This window comes from Puma concolor, chromosome D4 (genome assembly GCF_028749965.1).
Source record: "Puma concolor isolate L17-30 chromosome D4, mPumCon1.1.hap2, whole genome shotgun sequence".
In the NCBI taxonomy this organism is placed as follows: domain Eukaryota; kingdom Metazoa; phylum Chordata; class Mammalia; order Carnivora; family Felidae; genus Puma; species Puma concolor.
This window is the reverse complement of record NC_141679.1, coordinates 43,994,225-44,015,346: the sequence shown is the minus strand read 5'-3', so window position 1 is coordinate 44,015,346 and position 21,122 is coordinate 43,994,225. Positions and strand designations below refer to the sequence as shown.

The 21,122-nt window shown below is 39.4% G+C and overlaps 1 protein-coding gene across 6 annotated transcripts in view; it reads right to left on the bottom strand.

Moving 5' to 3' along the window:
• ADAMTSL1 (ADAMTS like 1) overlaps positions 1-21,122 on the bottom strand; it is an 885,884-nt gene that overhangs the window by 182,275 nt on the left and 682,487 nt on the right. For all 6 annotated transcript variants that reach the window (XR_015243567.1, XM_086685377.1, XM_086685374.1 and 3 more), the window contains 2 exons: positions 19,171-19,255; positions 1,020-1,321 (listed from right to left, as the gene is read on the bottom strand). Coding sequence is in view for 5 of the 6 variants with exons in the window: in XM_086685377.1 (XP_086541503.1) it covers positions 1,020-1,321; positions 19,171-19,255 (387 nt within the window). In the remaining variant the exon portion in view is untranslated. The remainder of the gene's footprint in view (positions 1-1,019; positions 1,322-19,170; positions 19,256-21,122) is intronic.

The following is a 21,122-nucleotide window of genomic DNA, read 5'->3' as shown; positions in this document are numbered from 1 at the left end:
AATTTGGCAAGAAAATTAGACAGTATTTTCCTCACTTCTCAAAATCTCTCTTGGGAGCCGACATGGGAGACAGTGGCTTTATGGATCTAATGTATGTTCTATTGTGTAAGAAAGATCATAAACTTGAAGAATTTCATTGTTGGTTTAAATGCCCTCCTCTTCCCTCCATCTATAACACCTAAAATAAAGAATCACTGAACCTGTTGTTATGGCTATGAAATATCCCTAAGAGAATCAGGTCAATATACATGGAAGCATGTAATGTTAGTTAAATGATAATCGTAAGGGGGAAAGCTTCAGGAATTCTCTAAGTGCTTAAAGCAGTGAGGTATGCTGGAAAGACTTTGGACAGGGAAATAAATAATTAGCAGGCCTAATCCCAGCTGTTACTCACTAGCTGTGTGATTGCAAGTCAACCCAGCTTCTTCGGACCTTCGTTTCCTCATCTGCAAATGGCGGTGGGGTCAGACTTTAAAGTCCTTTCCTGTTCCAGGTAAGCACACTGTTATGTGCCCTTTATACATCCTTTTCCCTTTGTAAAGAGGTACTGCTTTGGAAAATCCGCTGAGTAAAGCGAGGGGGGCGGGGGCTCTAACCTATTCTGGGGAAGAGTAGAATGTTTTGTCATCTTGGGCCTTGGTCCATACCACATGCACTAAAGCAAGGACAGAGATAAATAAAACTGAATGTTGAGAGCATTGCCAGGTTAGTGTCAACTGTGTTTCTCAGTCAGATACCCTAGGATATATTGCAAAACATCAGAACGACAACTGAAAGTAAAAGCATGAGTTGTGTTGGCCACTCCAGCCGACAGTCTGAGCGCCACTCAAGCCCAAAGAGAAATACATCTGTGTTTCATTCAGTATGCTTTCCATTTAGGATGGCTTCCTCCCCTCCTCCCCCTGCTTATCATTCCTGGACTAGAGGCAGTCATGTGACACAGTCTCCTGCAGGGAGAGAGGATAAAGAAAAAAGACAAGATGATGGTGGGGATGTGAGCCAGAGCCCCCCCTTCTTACCTCCTCCACAGGACTCGGAGCACTTGGTGAAGCCCTCATACTCCCAGTCATACAGCTCGTCGAAATCCTGCAGGCCACCGAAGAGGCCATCTGTCTCTTCTGGGTTAAACTCAGGAGCTTCCCCGTTGCATGGTCCTGCATAACAGGCACGCTGGGATGCTGGCTTGGGCCCCTCACATTCATCAACAGGCAGGTCAGCCACGGACTGGGAGAAAGACAGGAGCACCTGGCACCTCACCATTCGCACCTGGGTCCCCACACCACAGGTAACCGTGCAGGCTGACCAGGCTTCCGGGATGAACCTGCAGTCGGCAAGCAAACAAGAGGACAGCATGAAGAGCCCCAGGCAGGAGACCCTGGGGGTTGTAGAGGGCTGCATCCCACCTGCCGCCCCTGCCCAGCGCCGTTCGGGGCTCTGCTACCCTGTCCTGTGATGGGTGCTTCGGTCTAGTTCATGAACTCATTTGCCACGGGTTTCTGGATTGGTTTTTTTGTAAGTGTCATATGAACTCTCAGCTGTAAGACATTCCAGCCACAGACCACCTGCTTTCTCCCTGCTTTGCACCCACAGCGGTAGCTCTTCAGAGCAGGAATTGGTGGTTTCTTCACTCTCTCTAAATCCCAGCACTTGTGCCTTCTGAAAGATGCTGGCTATTCTTATAGTAGACTAATACGGATCCTAAAACTATCACAAAATAAGCCCTTGGCGATATTTAAGGAGGTGGGTTTTTTTTGTTTTTGTTTTTTTTTAGTCTGGATCTCATATTCTGTAACTTTCTTTGCTTTTCTGCTCAATGTGCGTCCCAAGATTTATTTATATATAGAAAGAGGTTCTTTTTTTGTAAGTTTCCAAGAATGGAGCAAAGTCTTGTTCCTTACACATTCTTTGAATTAGTCTGGACTACAATTCTTTTTATATCATAGTGAAAAGCCGTGCTACAAATTTAAATCCACAGACATGTCACAGTAAACGAGAGATCCTGAATTCACACAAGTTTGTGGGACGGCAGCCTCCCTGCCCCCACTCCCTGAGAGAAACCACACTAGTGAGAATTTGGTTTTTCTCTGAGTTTCTCTACAATGTAGGACAATATCAAATTCCAAAAAAAAGACTTTCCCTCCCACTAATCAACAATGGCCCATAACGGCAATGACCTTGAGAAGGACCTAGGGAAAAAAGCCCAGAGGGAACCACTAACGTTTTCAGAAAGTTAGTATAATAATCTGGAAAAAGAACTTTGGAATAAATATTTTTTTATTTTTCCAGGATCCTACTGCTTTTTCACAGAGAGTCGTGCTGAGGAGGCATGCAAACCTGGTCCCCTAACTTTGACTTTGGCAGGAAACGAAAGAACTGATAAGAAGGTTATAGCATTAAATCCTAGTGAGTGCAAATGGTTCCTATCTAGTTTAGGGAAATAGAAATTCTAGCAGGAAACCAGTCCAAGTTTTCAAATTGGAAGGATCAGAACCAAAATGTTTCCTGGGCCTGAGCCTGAGCCTGAGCTGTGCATGGAGCTGGCCAGGAGAACCAGACTCCCCTGACCCCCAGCAGCTCATGGTGTCTGAGCCACGGAAGAGCTTAGGAGAGAATGAAGGTCACATACAACCTTGTCAGAAAGGTGGATGAGGGAGAAAGACCCACTCAGAATTATTCCCAGAAGTTCTCATCACAATGTCACCTCCCTCTCTTATTTTTGAATTCTTGATCCGTCTTCTGGCACCTAGAGAACATGAGGGAAAAGCAGTATCCTAAAAAATTAGAAAGTCTCCTTTTCTTTGAGTAATGATACCTGTAGGAGCTTTTTAAGACTGTAAAACCCCAAATCACAGTCAAAATAATTTTAACCCTCTTATTACACATATATCTGTCTGGCTCTTGGAACAAAAGTGACAACAAATACACAAACACTGAATGTTACAAGCCAGGTGCAGACATGAAGGAAAACACACACTGAACTATTTTGTTTATAAGGAAAACCCAAAAGCAAATGAAAAGCCCTCCAACTCTGACAATGGTGTGTGAATAATGCTTCCTATTTAATAATGTGCTGAATTTTATTGTCAAATAAGAAAGATGACACGATCGCAAAAAGAACTGTACCCTATTAGCTTTTCCTATGCATTAAGAGTTATTGTTCTGTTACCTATAACATCTTCAGAGACCATTACAAGACAACAAGGATCAGCTAGCTTTTTCTGGAAGGGGCCAGATAGAAAATAGTTTAGATTTTGTGGGCCATGTTTGTGGGTCTTTGTTATTGCAACTACTCAACTCTGTCAACATGCTGCGAAAGCAGCCAGAGACAATATGGAAGCAGATGGGTGTGGCTGTGTTCCAATAAAACTGTATTTACAAAAACTAGAGGGAGGGTGGTAGCAGAAAGGTCTGAATTTGGACTGTGGGCTGTAGTTTCCCAACTCCTGCGATAGGACCTTAAGTGGAGATAAACCAAACACACCAAGATTCATAAATAATCTTCCAACTTGTTTTGAGACTTAGTTCCTATCTTTTCCACATATATGAGTTTATAAGAATGACGAGCAGTTAAATTGATTTATGTTTTATCCTCCAAAATGAGACCCAGATGAAACCTAGAATATAGGTGATGCGCAAACCAAACCCTTAGCTCTCCTTGCCTATAACGTTAATCGCTTTGTGTTTGGTCTCATTCCAGGACCAGGAAGATAGACCACAAGCACACAAAGTAGAAAGGGTGCATTACTGGAACCTCATGAACTCATTGCAATGTTTGAACCTTGTTTATTTTGAAGCAGCATCCAAATGAAAATAAATGTGCGTGCGTGTGTGTGTGTGTGCGTGTGTGTGTGTGGGCATGGGCATATGAGCGGGCGTTTGTCTATATTTGGTTTTCTGGGCCTTTAGGGTTAATAGCAAAAACAATAAACATCCATTTTATGTCTTCCAAGTGAGAGTCTTATCAAATGTCAAATAGCCTTTCTGGCTAATCTCCCAACCCACTATCCTTAGGTCTTCATCAAGTTCACACCAATTAAAAACGATTTGGCTTTTAAGCGGTGCTGTCTTCTGGCAGTCATCTCAATTTCTCTCGTGCACACACTGTGTGATATAATATATTCTCTCTTGCTGAAGGCAGGAGATTATATTTCAAAAGAAAAATATCTAATAGAGCGAATGGCCAAGTGAATAGAACTGGTTTTCATTTGAAACTTTCCCCCACATTCCTAGATCTCCCAATGCTGTGTTTACTATCTTGAGCTTTCTGGCCACAAGTGGGAAGAAGCAAGGTCGGTGAGAGGGCAGGCAACTGAAGTAGGAGGTCTAAATGTAAGGTTGAGGACACCTGGTCTGAATAGTACTTGCTTAGCTAGAATCCTTCAAGTGGGACCTTTAAAATGCAGTCAATAGGTGTTTTTTTTAAATCATTTTTAATGGTTTTAATTTCCAATGTTCAATAAAAAATTACTATTGAAGTTTAATTAGGGTCCTTTGAAAGTTCTTTTTGTTAGCAGCACTGTTGCAGAATGGCTAGATGCTTGAGTTCTTTCAAAGATGGGCTTGAACTTCAGGGAATACCGATAGGATTTCGGCATTTAGTCTTCCCCGCTTCGGGAAGTTCAAAATGAAACCTGGTAAATAGAGGATTTCTGCTTCTGTCTGGTCCTCAGTTTGCAAGACTAATTGTTGCTATAGCTAACAAAAAGCTTATCCTTTAATGAGAGTTATTACCATAGTACCTTTTAGGAAACAGAAAACCGCGATAATCAAGTGCACCTGTAAAATCCCAAGGTGGTTCAGTTTCTATGTGGCTATTCTGATGTCAGAGCATGCACTAAAAGAATAAAAACAATCACTTGATTAATACAGTGCTAAACAGAAACTGTTCAGTCTTGGTTAACTAATCTTGTGTTAACTAATCACTGCAGAGCTTAGCCAGAGTTAAGCTCTAGTTTTATGCACACGTGGTTGATAACTTTTTTTTTTTAAAGTAGGCTCTATGCCCAGCGTGGGGCTTGAACTCACAACTCCAAGATCAAGTCACATGCTCTACTGACTGAGCCAGCCAGCACCTCTGAGATTTTTAACTTTATCTCTTCTCCTCTTAGTTTCCTCTCCTTTCTCATATACAGTCATCTAAAAAACAAATCATCAGCATTGTACAAAATAAGAATGGCTTCATAGGGGTGTTATTGTGATGCTACTACTAGCCTCACTTCATTCTCTAGTTTCAAAATGCAAACTGAAACTTGCAGAAAATCACATGAAAAATACTTAATTTTGGTTTAGTTTTCCATCTTATTAAATTTCAGCCAGACGTCTGATGGGCTTTGTGGATTTCTTTTCCCTCTTTCTTTTGCTGTATGTTTGTGTATGAGAGTGGTGGCATTTAGGGGGAGGAGAGAGGAGGGAATGAACTGAATGGTGTAGGAAAAATTATAGACAACTTTAACACAGACCCAGGAGGTGACTGGGTGTCCTGTCAAGTGCATCCTTCCAAGCTATGGCAATCTTTCATTGCTATTTTACCACTCTACCAGTTAGAGAAAATGGATGATGAGAATGATTCTTGCCCACAGAATTGCAGATTAATTGCGCCTAGTGGAATGCAATTGATTGTTGTCCTGTGAGCAGACCCATTTTACGTCTATTTGTACATTCACTCTAGCCTCTTATTTACCTAAATACATATAATTCTTTGAAATTTCCCTTGAATTGGTTGTAACATCTTCCTGGTTCCCTCACTAATTAATGAGGTAAACAAAAGCTTGAACAGATGTTCATTTTATATATGCATGAGAATCATGGTTTTTTCCCTTTCTAAAATTTTATCATTTAACTAGTGGCCACAGATGGATCTGGAAAATAGGATACTGGAAAAATAAAATACTGTATAAGTAATTCTAGCCCAAATTAATCAGAGTCTTTTATATAAGTATATCATTTAGGGACAAAAAAAGTCCCCAAACTTTGTTGGTAATGATGCTGTTATTCCATAATGCCTCATCTATTTTTAATGAAATCTTCTTTATTCTTTTTCTTTAGTTTTGAAAAGTTGGTTCTTCTCCTGGTTCTGAGCAACTCTTGCAAAATTAATGGAGTGAAACCTTTAGGAGAAGGTGTAGTTTCCTGAACCAAAGCTAGGCATTTTGGCATCCGAAGAGCCATTTAGAAACACAAGCAAAAGAAATTGCTTTTGGGTGGGACAGAAACTTGGAAAATGAAACATTTTCTTTCATCTGTCTCAATTTTACATGAGATCAAAAGACCTCATGTAAACTTTTTAGTTATTTAGTGTCTCTCAAGAAATTAAAATATTTTTTTCAAAACCATCCAAAATAGGGAAACAAACAAAAACCTTTGGAATGCTACAAAGGGAGGGTGACTCTTCCTTTAGAGATTTTGGAATTAATTGTAAAACCCATAATTCCAAGACAACCTTAAAGTGATTCTTTAAAAATATAGGGAGAGCAATAAAGTTCTGGGAGAATACTTATCCAATATATGCCTCTCCATTCACTTAGAACCACACCTAAATCATTCCAAATAAATAACAATCTAACTTATTGTGAAAGATCTTTAGTCAAGGATACTTGACCTGAATATGGAATTATGAAAACATTTCTCAACTGCCTTTGTTAGCTTACAACTCTCTGGAGCTGCAAATAATTCATGCTAGTTATGCAACTCATATTAAAGTCTCCAAGCACAATTTCTCAAAGGTGTCCAGGACACCATTCCACAAAACATCTGATAGCACCACTTATTTTCATAATGTTCCTCTAATTCTTAAGCATCATACCTGGGTTGTGACAGGTTTTCATCACTATAAGGCACTTCAGTAGCATAACCAAGTATAGACCGATCCCAGAGATTTAAATAACAAAACAAAATGAGAATTTTTAATCAGCCACCAATATGCCTATCTGAAAAAAAAAAAAAATTCTGTGACTGCCCTGTCTGATGCCACTAAGCAGTAACAAGTAAATAAATAAATACAAAGGAAGGACCCAATTTCAAACAGACTAAGGCAGTACTGGGAGAGCTATATTTAGTGGAATTTTCCAAGAAGCAGACTTGATTTTCTCATGATAATGATGCCCTTTTGGGTTCTTTGAGAGGCAGCTGGCCTCCGCACAAACGCCTCAATGACTTTCTTGCAGAAATGCTCAGCACCAGAAGTGGGAGAAGAAAGCCTGATTGCATCGAAGGGCACACTCTCCTTTGAAAGAGACGTTTTGTACTAGAAGGAAATGCTGGGGGTATCAGAGTTCCAACAAGTCAGGGCCTAACGGGCTCTCTCCAGGCCCACAACCTCATACTCAAAGACTCTGTTAAAGCTGGCTTGCAGTTCTGACCTATCTTTCTCGATATGGTTCCAGACAAGATATGAGGAAGAGTCTTACTAACGGAGGGATCTTGTTGACCATCAGGAGTTTGTTCTACTTTAATAGTAAGAGAAAAGCCAGCAGAAAGACAGGTAATAATCAATTTCTGAGAATACGGGCCCTACAGTGTCGGCTCTTTGCAACAAATGCATCCTCAACTACCTTCTTCCCAGTGGCCCCCAAGGCAGTTGACCATGCCTTCTTTCTTGAGTGACTTTATCCTCTTGACTTGCATGACAGCAAACGCTTGGCTTTCTTTTCTTTTCTGGTCAGTTCCTTCTGTCTCCTTTTTAGGTCCTCCTCTCCTTAAACTCTAAGCACTTAGTGCCTTGGAGCTCAGTTTGGTGATGTGTTTGGTGATTCTTGGTTTCACACACCACCAGTATGTGAGCAACTTCTAAGTATTTAGAAGTATTTCATCTCTATTCTAAGTATTTCGAAGTATATCATCTCTATTCTAGACTTTTTTTTTCGGAGCTTTATACCCAATTTCTTTTTTGGTAAGTTTTGGGCTAGGGAGCCATTTGACTCTTTGAAAGGAGTAAACATTAATTTAATATAATCTATTTATCAAAAAATTATATAGTGCTTCTTATGTGCCAGACACTGCTCCAAGTGCTTTATAAATAAAAGCTGTTAAATCCTAATGACAACCAGATAAGAACTATTACTAGCTTCGTTTAGTAATTAATACATGGGTGATGAAATTGAAGTATAAGTCATTCACACAGCCAGTAGGTTGTATGCTCATAACCACTGTTCATTGCTCTCTCTCCCAATTGACATTTTTACTTTGATATTTCAAAGGCATCTCCAACCTAAAATGTCCAAAATGGAACTCCTGATTTCCCTCTTCAGTATCTTATTCCTCTCCCAGTCTCCTCTGTCACAGCACGTGATTCTACTGGCCATCCAAATGCTCAAGGACATTTAGGAGTTATTCCTGACCCCTCACTTTCCCCGACTCCTCTCTTCCAAATGATTCCCCAAGTCTATCAATTCTTGCTCAAAAATGTATCTGAAATTCCTTTACTTCTCTCCATCATCACTACAGCCACCTTGATAAAACAACAACAACAACAACAACAACAACAACAACAATAGCTAATGTTTACTGATGTTTTTTAAGCCCTTCATATATATTAACTCATTATAATATTGTTAGGAGATGGATACTGTCAGGAATGTTGTGAAATGGGCAAAAGAGATCACTGGTTGTCCTTTCAGTGGAATGCTGACATTGTCTAACAGACTTTCGGGGTGGCAGGCTGTCTAATTAACTCTATGGAAGTGTAAGTCTTTGTCTTTGGCCAGACAGAAGTTTCCTTGTAGAGGGCTGGTGATGATACAAATGTTTCCAGTCCATAGTGATGGAAAGTTTTTTTTTTTTTTTTTTTTTTTTCTGTTCATATAAGTGCCAAGGATTACTGTCTGGTAGAAAATAGACACTTTTCTATATCCAGTTCTGGTATGAATAAGTTTTAACATCTTACTGGTTCTCTTGATAATTCACGAATTCAGTACAAATTCTGGCATGTGCTCATTTTGTATTTATATGGGCCATAGTTTTTCCTTTTTGAAAATTATATTTTGACAGTACTCTTTTCATCCCAAATTCTAGATGATAAAGTTGAGGCACAGAGATTTCGAATGCCATACTGCTAAATAAATGTCAGATTCAAATCATGGCAGTTGACTCCAGAATCCATGTGTCACCATATTGAATGTCAGGTGACCACATAAGCCATGATCACTGAAGCCACTACCTTTCTGCTGGACCACCACAACAGCCACTCATCTGTTTTCTTTCTCTGTTAGATCTTACTAAGCCATTCTTCACCCTGTAGTTGTAAAGCTTTTAATTTTTTTCCCAGAATACCAGAAGAAAAGCCAAACTCCTTGTCAAGGTTACATTATGCCATTCTCCATGTTCATTTCCTGCTCTTTCCCCCCTGGTTACTAGCCTCCAGCCACACTAGTCTTCTTTCTCTTCCTTAAATGTGTGTAATTCTTTCCAAACTCAAGGTTTTGGCAGGTGCGTCTCCCCCATGGATGACTCTCCTTTCTCTCAGTTTGTAATAACTCCCACTCATCCTTCAGGACTCAATTGACATGTGTCTTCTCAGAGAAGACTTCCTTGAACCCCACACCTGCTGGAGCTCCTGTTAGACTCTCTTAGATCACCTCTTCATTTACTCATAGCAGTTACCAGCCTCTGAAAATCAAGTGTGAATCTTTATGTAATAACTATGTCCATCACTAGATCAAACTTCTGTGAAGTCAGAACTTCATGTAATAGATGCTCAGTAAATATATATGTTTATAATGAGTAAATGGATAGGTAAATAGAATGGTGAGTGTTGACATTATGAGTGACTTGGTTTGTTCTTGGGTCCAAAGACTGAAAGCAAGCTAAAGAGGCAACAGTCTTGAAACTCAGAGAAATTAAATCATACCTCTTAGTTCCGGGTATCGGCATAAGAAAACAAAAATTTTTTCCTGTTGTAGGAGTTTCTTTCAGTCTTTTTAAAAAAGCTGTTGTGCCCAAATTTAGTAGTGGGCTTCTTCATTTTATATTTCTTATGGCTGTACTCAAGGCAGTAGATGCTGGCCTCATTTCATCTTGATGGGATATTAGGTTATCATGTAGCTTGAGGAACGTTTAAATTCTGTGTGTATCACACTTCCATTTAATCTCAATAAAAATACTCTTTTATAGAAGAAAAGGATTTTGGGGCAGCTTTGAGCCAGAGGCTGCCTTCAGTGATTTATACATAGCTCTGATCTCACACTGCCTTATCATACAAGCAGCTACTCCTGTAAAGGGTCTGAAGCATTTTGGAGTTGTTCTTACGTTAGGGGAACCCAGAGAGAGCGCCTATTTTTCTGTCCACTTTTTAAAACTTAATATACACAGTGTTTTGGGAAAAAAGAAAAGATAGGCCACTAACTGTATGTAGCAGATTCAAATGGAGCCAAATCACTGTGTTCACAAATAAAACGTGAGGATACATTTGTTTCAGACCATCTTTCTCTCCTATTGCTTTTCTGACTTGTGCACACAGAACATAATTTAAAAGTTGGGTTTTCCTTGAGGCCAGTCTGATTATTTAAAAAGCCATGTCCCAGGGACTAATATGCCATTATAGCTTACAATGCTATTAGTGCATTTTCAGTTCTCAACTTAATACCAGAATGGAGTTTTTAATGCATATCATTTCCCCTGATTTTGATACAAATCTAAAATATTGTAAACTCAGAATACTTTCCATGACCATTTTTTTTCCTTCATATGGAGTAAAATTGGTTTATTTTGCAATTTTGTAAAGGTTTCTTTCCTTTAATTCAACAAGTTTGGCAACACTTTCCAATGAAAAGTTCAGTTCATTAAAAATGACCTTAATGGACGTAACATATATTGGTGGTGACAGGGTCCATACTTTATTTTGGCACACACGGATCCCATTAATTTGTCTTTGTCACTCTCTAGGGCTCAGCTGAGCAATAGTTCAGACTTAGCTTTCTGAAAGTAGCTACAGAATGAGCAATAAGTAGAGATGTTGGGAGGGGCTGACAAATTTAGAACTTCTTGGTTTGCAGTAAAGGCTTTTCTAATGACTACATAAAAATGGCTCTGTCTGCTCTGTTGAATTTGTTATTGATTTTTCTGTCTCAGTGCACATTGGGAACAATCTATGGGGATCAACTGTATTTAACCCAGGGTTGAAAGAGGATGCTTTTCCACCCAAGCATTTTCTAAACTTTCCTTATTAATTTTTGCAACTCCCTGTAGGTCCCTTTTTTTTTTAAATTTTTTTTTTCAACGTTTATTTATTTTTGGGACAGAGAGAGACAGAGCATGAACGGGGGAGGGGCAGAGAGAGAGGGAGACACAGAATCGGAAACAGGCTCCAGGCTCTGAGCCATCAGCCCAGAGCCCGACGCGGGGCTCGAACTCATGGACCGCGGCTCGAACTCACGGACCGCGAGATCGTGACCTGGCTGAAGTCGGACGCTTAACCGACTGCGCCACCCAGGCGCCCCTGTAGGTCCCTTTTTTATTCAAATAAAGGTAACTAAGCTTTGTCCCTCAGAATAAATTCTGGGCTAGATTCTAAGTGTGATGCTTACAAGTAAATCTTCAAAAAGCCTCAGAAGTATAGAAGTATAATATCCTCAGGGGCAGGATGGTGGTGTTAGCTGGGGAATGACTGGCTGAATTTTGGGTCAAATTGTACTTCTCTCTCACATACCAGTAGATACGACACCTGCCTCAATTTCTCCAGTTGTAAATAGGTGATTATTATACATTTTTATTCCATTAAAAGTTCCCTGGGAAGATGAATAATTCTGGAAGTGGCCCAATCACAACCCCGGTTAACATGTAGAGAGATCTTCCTGCAAACCAGGTACTTCACATGTACTAACTCAAAGATACAGGTGCTGTTATCATGCTCATGTCACAAATGAGGAAATTGCAGCCAAAGAGTTAAGTGACTTGCCCAGGTCCCCTGTTGCTAGTGGTGGATCCAAGATGAACACCCAGCCAATCTGTCCCTGGAGCCCACACTTTTCACCACTGCTGGCGCACACTGCTGCCCTGCATGGAGGTATGATCAATAACTAAACTGCTTTTTCCTTCGATCCCAGCAGGGCTACATCCTTGTTTGGGCACACAAACACACAGACTTACCCCTCACCAACTCACATAGTTGGCAGCATTATATACCTGAAATATTTTTTAATTTTTTAAAAATGTTTTTATTTATTTTTGAAGGAGAGAGAGAGAGAGACAGAGCATGAGCAGGGGAGGAGCAGAGAGAGAGGGAGACACAGAATTCGAAGCAGGCTCCAGGCTCTGAATTCTCAGCACAGAGCCCGTGCGGGACCCGAACCCACAAACTGTGAGATCGTGACCTGAGCCGAAGTCGGACACTCAACCAACTGAGCCACCCACGCGCCCCACATACCTGAACATTTTTAAATTTTAGGAAATTACCTATGGTTTCTGCAGCTTTTCTCAAAGTATAGGTAAGAATCACTCAAGTACGTATACTGATACGACATATATGATCATTGGCTATAATCCTTTCTCAAGCACTAGTTTTGGAGTGAAAGTCAGATTCAAATAGGTTCTATCACAATCTGCCAAACATCAGTTCATACCAACATCCCCCAAACCCTTTCCCTGTATATTACATTTTCCTCTCATTTATGTTGTTTGTGAATTACCATGTACTGGCTTAACTATTCTAATATTTTAACTCAGAGGAATGCACAGTACCAGAGAGAATTTAGGAATTCAATAAATAATTCTCCCACATTTCTTTTTAAATCAATAATACTATCACACTGTGCATACTCAGACATCATATTACATTTCTTAAATACAGCTAGCTCATTTGTTCAATCTGTGGATAAGTGACCAATACTCAGCACTTTGGACATAATCCTATCATTCCTATGGTAAGAATGCACTCAAGGTTCTTTGAGGGCAAGGACTATCAGGCTTATTTTTACAGTATTTGCAACTGGCACGGGGCACGGCACAGAGCAGGTGACTTATGAGCAAACTTAGCTTCTTTCATCAGGAGATGTGAACAATTTAGCAGGTCTGCTGACTCTCCATAGTCATCTAAAATATACATTCAGACAGAGAACTTCTATTAAGCATGCAGTTGCAGAGAATATAATGGAAGAGAATGATTTAGGTAGATGGGAAGGAGGCCAGAAAGGAAGGAGTTGAAAGTGAGTGAGGTCATGACCATTGAGAGGTAAGGGCTGATTCAGTCTGGCCAGCATGGGCTTTTGCTCTGCTATGTGCCAATTCTCAAAATTAAATGCTTTTGTGCTTTTTTTTTTTTAATCCTGTAATTCTCATGCTTGAACAGCCCTTATGTTGGTGTAATGATCTACAAATAGTGTCTAAATTTCTTGATCTTAGATGATGTCACTTTTGATTCTTAAGAAATATATCTGTTTTTATATATATACAAGATATTCCTTTTATTTTCTGTGGCCTGAGATTCATGAAGAGAATATAATTCAGGCACCTTGTATTGAGGATATAAACAGCCAAACTATCTGGACCCATTACTGATGTTTGATTCCCTGAATATTCTTTGGGGGAAAATATAAAAACACATGTCACACAATTAACATTTCTAGCCACTTTTTTTAAAATGTGAATTCACATTCTTCACCACTGAGTTAAGACATCCACATTCTCAGACAACTAACTTGCTGGATATAAATACGGACTAATGTAAACATATGCTTAAATATTATATATTTAAATACTATTTCCAACAAGGTAAACAAGGCATTTAATGACTACAGGATCACCATGGAGACTCTTATTGGCTTTTCCTTCTGTATCTAATTCCTTGTGGGTTCTGTTCACACAGATGCATGACAGGAATTTCCCTTTGCTTCTTATTGAATCAGCCCCATCACTAAGCTGATGCCATCTGGCATCCAGATATTACTGCTGCCTTTGGCCTGCCTGCTTTCCTTTTTCTTCTTCCTTTTTTTAAATGGCTTACACCAAGATTATTTATGGCAATACGTTTAAGACCTGACTATTGTGCTGAAGCACAAAAATGTTTTCTTAACCATGAACTAAAGTTGTTAACTGGAAATCTGATGAGATAACTCAAGATTTTTGAAGGGCAAGCACGATCAAGGCATAGAGGACCACCCAATCCTACTTTTGAGAGGACGGCACCATTAAGGCTCTCCGCCTGGTATGTGCCAACATTTGAAGGATGGATGGCTGGTTCCAATGGCCTTCTTGGTCACTTAGGGTCCAAAGTAATCGCCTGTCTCCTATTTCTCGCTCAAAGCCATCCAAGCAGAACTCCTGGCAACTGAAATAAATCTGGGAGGAAACTGGCTTCCCTAGGTACCCAATTAGTCCTCCCTCCCTCCTTCTTTCTGGGATGATTTGATTCAGAGACCAGAAAGTCTAAAAAGAAAGACTCAGAGCCTCTGAAGCATCTAGCCATACCTTTACGCCTGCCTCCCTTAATAGATTACACTTTGCAGGGCACTGAGTGGCCTGTTAATGGCCTGAAGGAGTTAAGGAAATGAACAATTTCCTTCCTGTTCCAAGTTAGATCAGGCTTGTTAAGAAGGCCAGCTGATTAACTTCCTGTACAGCAACCCAGTAGACATGCAGCCTTTACATGTCCTAGAGGACACCATAGTATCATTTTTGTTCAAGAAATTAAGCTGTCAAAGTGGTCATTATGCGTACTTGGCTTGAGGTGATTGTCATGTTTCTGCATATAACTCAACAAAGACTGAAAGTAAGTTAAAGATAGGAGATGGGAAACCAGGTCAGTAATTTATTTAGCTACTACCTGATTAATGAACACAATTATACTACCATAGTGTAGTTCTGATCCCTCACCAAATAAAAGTACAATATGGAGGGCTTAAAAAATACCTAGAAAGCTATCCCCACATATTTGTCCGTGGAAGCAACCAGCTGGGCTCAATCTGGCATTTAAATCCTAGACAAACCAAAAAACAGACTCTTAATTATAGAGAACAAACCGATGGTTACCAGAGGAGAGGGAGGTGGGTGGGTGAGGGGTGAACAGGTGATGGGGATTGAGGAGGGCACTTGTGATGAGCACGGGGTAATGTATGGAAGTGCTGAATCACTGTATTCTATGCCCGAAACTAATATTACACTGTAAAAATAAAATGATAGAAAAGAAAAATAATAACTTATGAAACCTAACAAATAAAATAAAATAAATGATGTATCCTAAATGAGACTTTCATCAGCTGGAGGCAAATTCAAGACGACATACTTCAAATAACAGCCAAAGAGAATTCCATTAGTCATTTTTCTATCTGCCCCTTTCTAGTGTTGGAAAGGTACTGATCTTAGCCTTGAAAAAATGCAACTCTCCCAGAATCTTATTATTTTTAGAAGTCTAACTCTAATTCCTTCCGTGTTAATTGGGTAGCAGGGATTTCTATGGATTCCTTAGAGGGCATCTTCGAAGGCAAGTTCACCTTATTGTATTTATTTGTAAGACTGTCTGTGCTCCATCAGCTTCACGGGCTAAAACACCACTTGACTAGTCTTGATTAGGGGCTGGATCTTGTTCACACTGTTTTGTTCAATGAGGAGAGACAAAAATACCTGGCTTGAAGATTCTTGCTGCTGGTTGTCAGAAAAATCTGATAAAAACCTGTGCCTGGATCAAGTCAAACCATGGCCACTAGTGAAAAATCAGTTTAGATGCTGTGACTCTCCCGGGTGGGTTAGGAGATACTTTTTTCATATCATGAAAATATGTTCCTCACAATGAATGCTCCTACTTTTGTGCCGTATGAATCAAATACATCACAAATAAACCCGTTTGTTGCTAGAAAAAAAAGCAATTAACGTCTAAAAGTATTTCTAAATAAAGCTGCAGCTTTATATGATGAATTCAATATATTAAGGACATTACCATGTGACTTAATCTCGATCCTTATTTCAGGTATTCTATGTGACTGATATCTGTATCTGTATCTGTATCCGCTGCATTGCATTTAGTTTAGTGGAACAATAATACCAGTGTGCACACCTGTTCCGTCAAGTTGTGGTTATTTCTTGGAAGTTTATCAAGTTTGGGTTATTTCTTGGAAGCTCAGTGTTTACTTTTTAATCATAGCTTTTTCTAAACATACCTTAGAGCGGTTGCTTTCCAACATACCTTTGGCCAGAGTGCTACCCAATTATTGGTGGGACTACCACAAGCATCTAATACTCAGTAACAGTATCGCCATAGGCTAAAGACTTTAAGGTACTTGTTTTCCTATGTTGTTTAATGAGACAGGCTGGTGATCATATTTTTATTTTACATAAGGGGAAATAAATGATATTTACTGTTTTTACTATAGAACTCTCCATATTAGGTGGGGCCAAAGTGAGAGATAATAGGTCTGGATCACTATTCATGCTTCTCTGTAGCAGTTCAGAAGTGACAGGCACAGCTTCTAAACATCACCATTTAATTTAAGCAATGTGAGTCTCTTTGGTGGGGGGAAAGAAAGACGTGCTGACACTATATCATTTCTTCATTATACTATGGAGAGTAATTATAGGTTGCTACACACATTTAGAAACTAGCCTATGTGGTTTAAAAAAGAGAGAATTAAGCCCATGCAAAATTATGTTTTTTAAATTCAAAATCAATGAAAAAATAATGTGACACGTAAGACCTTTCCTAGGGTTCAGTGCACTAAACATGTAAAGCATATTAAGATGTGGAAACCGGATACCTTTCATTACATTATTCTACAGCTGTCATTTATTTCATTTTGGTATAAAAGTAATTATTGTTCTGAGCATAACAGTATACATTTCCTTTCCCCAGCATTGGCGCTCCAATTACAATCTGCTTCAATTCAGATTAATCATGCCAAGATGGCAATTCCATTACACCAAGAGTAAAACTTAATAATCTAATATATGGCTATAGTTTCAACGGTGAAAACTATGTGGTTAACTACTTTAGGGATTTTATTAAGATTAAAGTTCAGCATAATGCATCTTAATCAGACCTTCCCTGGAAAACACTCATTACAAAACATGGTTGACCATAAGTCTATGTAATCCTTCTGCAGAGGCATTAAGCTCCACTTACTACTTTCATCTAAGAGGTATCTAATAATGGGAAAGATGTTATATTATTGATGTAAGATGTTTTGATTTAATTTCAACTTTATTATATTACTTAACTTCGGTTATAATGCAGTACTGTATATAGGATTATGCTTTAGACCAAATGACAAAATATTATGTACAGGCGAGCAGTTTATTTAAGTAGAATAGTACATGTCTGGTTTTAAACGTATCTCACCTAAGAATGTACATACGGAGTGGCATCTTTCTGTGTCTTAAATAGGACCTTAGTGGATAAAGAGTTAATCCCCCTCTAAAATAAATTGCTTACTTCCTCTCCAGCAGCACGAAGGCCTGTCCGGCCAGGTACTGGCAGGAGAGGAACAGAAAGTTTTAAGCCTTCATATATCCACGTAAAGGTTGCACTGTGATCTTTAAACATCGCCTTTTTTCCAAAGTTCTGCAATGGTTAAAAAAGTCACTTCTCAAAGAAGTGGAAAAAGGTGCTGCAGTGGGGCATCTGGGTGGCTCAGTCAGTTAAGCGTCTGTCTCCGCCTCAGGTCCTGATCTCTCAGTTCGTGAGTTCAAGCCCAGCATCAGGCTCTGTGCTGCAGCGTGAAGCCTGCTTCAGATCCTCTGTCTCCCTCTCTCTGCCCCTCCTCTGCTCTCTCTCTTGCTCTCTCTCTCTCAAAAATAAATAAACATTAAAAAAAAAGGTGCTAGTAGTAACTTTATAGTACAAAGGTAATTTATATTTTGCTTACTGTCCTTTAAAGTACGAAATGTATTGCATAATGTGAAACCACGTGACTGAAAAACAAATTTCATTTCTTTACAAATCAACTTTGGTTGTACCAATCTGTATTTTGAAATTCTTCTTCAATCCTTTGCTGTTTAGGGTGTGATTCAGGAACACAATTCATGGTCTGGCACACCATATCAGATTTAGGTTCGAACGGGATGAATCTGAGAAAATTCTAAATTGCTTTTGGATACATAGATTACAGTGCTGATTTATTTCTCTGGTAAAATTTACTTTATTTTTTAAAAGTTTATTTAGTAATTTTGAGAGAGAAAGAAAGAGAGAGAGGGAGGGGCAGAAAGAGGGAGAGAGAGAATCCCAAGTCGGCTCTGCACTGGCAGCACAGCACCTGATGCTGGGCTCGAACTAATGAACCATGAGATCTGGTCTGATCTGAAACCAAGAGTCAGATGCTTAACCGACCGAACCACTCAGGTGTTCCTCTCTGGTAAAATTTAAACTGTATGTTGAATTTGAAAACTCTTCATATCCTACATGCTATACTGTGAGCTCCTGGGCGGTGGGTAACATGTCTTATGCACAGAGCCTAGGGTTTATATGAAATAAATTAATCGAGAAAATCATCACTCTGAGAAAGTGCTTTGATCATAAATGAAATACATCACTAAAGTGCTTTCCCTTATTTTAAAAAATGATGCAGCAGACATACCTAGTGCTTTCTAGTACAACCAACATATAACTTTAATCAACCCATAAATCGGTCAGTCAATGTTTGTCTTTCTTATTGTTTCCTCTTCTGAAACATCTGAAAACTCTTTGCCTGGTGGTCTTGCAAATTTCATGGCCTTGATAAAACTGGGCAGGTAAGGAACCATGATCAAGTAGGGCAAAGACTGGTATCCATGTGATCCCGATCACAGCAAGATAGGGAAAAGAAAAGCTAATATACTTCTTTCGTCCTCAAATATATTTTACCTATGCTTTACCTTTTGTGAGTGGCTATATTGCACAGCTGGGGTATAAGAAATGTGAAAAGCTGCCCAGACTTTCACATCCAATCTATGTTACATCATCAGAGGCAGCCTGGGCCTTCTCACCTTTAGCCTCTTGGAAAAGAGGAGGTCAGATTTTGGAGAAGAGGATGGGCACTACCCCCTTCATTTCCTTCAAAATTGAAAAGTATTTAGAGAGCAACCATGCAATCTTATGTTTTGAGACACGCTTTGAAACTGATAAATCTCCAATGTGACAGCCCAAAGGCTCATTTCAACCCTTGGTGAGAGGGTGACAGCTCACTCAGAACCCAAGGAAGCCACAGTCAATGAGACCCCTCTTTCTTTAAACCAATCAGCTTCAAAAGCAAAACACCTTGTGATTTTAACACTTACGAGGGCTCTTCTGACACGGCAGCTCCTTCTTCTAGCTCTTGAGCTTGCTTGTACCATGGCAGCTTGGCCTCTACCGGAAGTTTCTCTGAGAATTAAGTGCATGCACATAAGAGAGAAGAGGTTAGAACCATTTTGGAATTTTAGGGAGCTTCCTTTATGTCTTCTGTAGTTCCTGATTTTGCACTACCTAGAAACTATATGGGTAGCTGCAAATAATAAGTTTTTTGGTAAATTTCTGCTACTGATGATGGTTATATGAAGAAAAGAGAATATTTTTAAATGTTTAGTATTACTAGTCTTTGTGCATATGTGCTTCCCTCTCATTATGCTGAAGAGCAAAGGAAAAGTCTTTTAATCATGAAAGTCGTAACTCTAGGAACGCTGGCTCAGTATGTGTATGAAGAGTCATCAAAGTATCTTTTCACTATTTCCTGTCAAAAAGATAGAGTGATATTTATTTTTTAAGGCAAACACAAAGTACAATAAATTATACTGCAATACTTTAATAAATCCTGACCTGTTTCTCCTTTTCCTTTTGGCAAAGTGTGATCTATGCCATGTTGTCAAAAACAAACAAAAATGCCACTCTGAAATTCACAAAACATTGCCTTCCATATCTGACTCATTCAGCACCACCCTAACGCTCACTGACAACTGGAATATGAGTAACTTAGGGTCCACAACCCATAATTGGACTGTTTTACCTATTTATCTTACGTTGGCCATACAATTCAGGACAAGCTTCCTAACTACTTCCTGGGCAGGGGGAAAAAACGTGAAGAAGAAAAAGAAAGAGGGAGGTCATAACTGCTCCTACAGAAGTCACTGCCAAGATTCCCATTCTGACATATTTATTAGGATCGTTTATAGGCATACTTGCCTTTATAGTATGAGCCAGTGAAGCTCTATCACCATTTTATGACATATAATTGTAAAGATGAAAGAAATATGTCTCTATATGCATACACCACAGAATTATACAGCATTTTCATGATGTTTAGAGAGCCAGACTCACTACTTAGTTGTGAAAATCCAGATTTTATTCTTGATAGTTAACCACAAACTGCTTTTCTCTGAAGTGGCTTGGTAAAGATAGAGCTAACAAATAATTGACTATTTTAAGTGGGGGGGGGGGCATCACGTCTGGTGCTCTATGTGCAGCGATTGTTTATAGTCAGAAATCAAAGTGCGAAGAGAAATATGAAGCTGCTGAGGCCAGAAGGATGTGCTATCATTTAGACACGCTAACAGGGTACCTGTGCAGACGTCATTTTACAACTAGCTCACCTCTCCAACTAAGTGACGCAGTCAGTGACTCCTTATCTGACAGTGTGAGCCATTGCTCTGTTGCAGTAAGGGAGCATTAAGCTTGGTAATATTAGCAGGCCTACAATACTTTATTGTCTATTTGAAGTGGATCCCGTAAGATGTACCGAGGGCCTCTTCCTCCCATATTTAAGGATGCTGATGATAGTCAGGAGTTGAAGACAACATTTAGGACAAACTTGCTATATTCCAGGCAGTGAGCTAAGCACCGTGTTTGCACTGTATCTCCTTGAATACATCATCTCTGAGGTAGTTACTATTATTAGCCCCATTTTACAGATGAAGAAACTGAGGTTTAGAGAGAGATGTAGTTATTAAAGTGAATCAGGATTTCTGGTATTTTGGGTTTGTTTATTTCCATTATATCATTTAGATTTCATGATGCCATTCACCCCCAACAAGGGCAACCTACAGATAGCAGAATAAAGAGCTACGCTGTGGCTGATTTTCAGAGAAATGTAATCTTTAGAGAAATAAATTCAGAAGCAAATGGGAATCATATTTATTTTTTAAATTTTTAAAAATGTTTTAGTTTTGAGACAGAGAGAGACAGAGCACGAGCAGGGGAGGGGCAGAAAGAGAGGGAGACACAGAATCTGAAGCAGGCTCCAGGCTCCCAGCTGTCA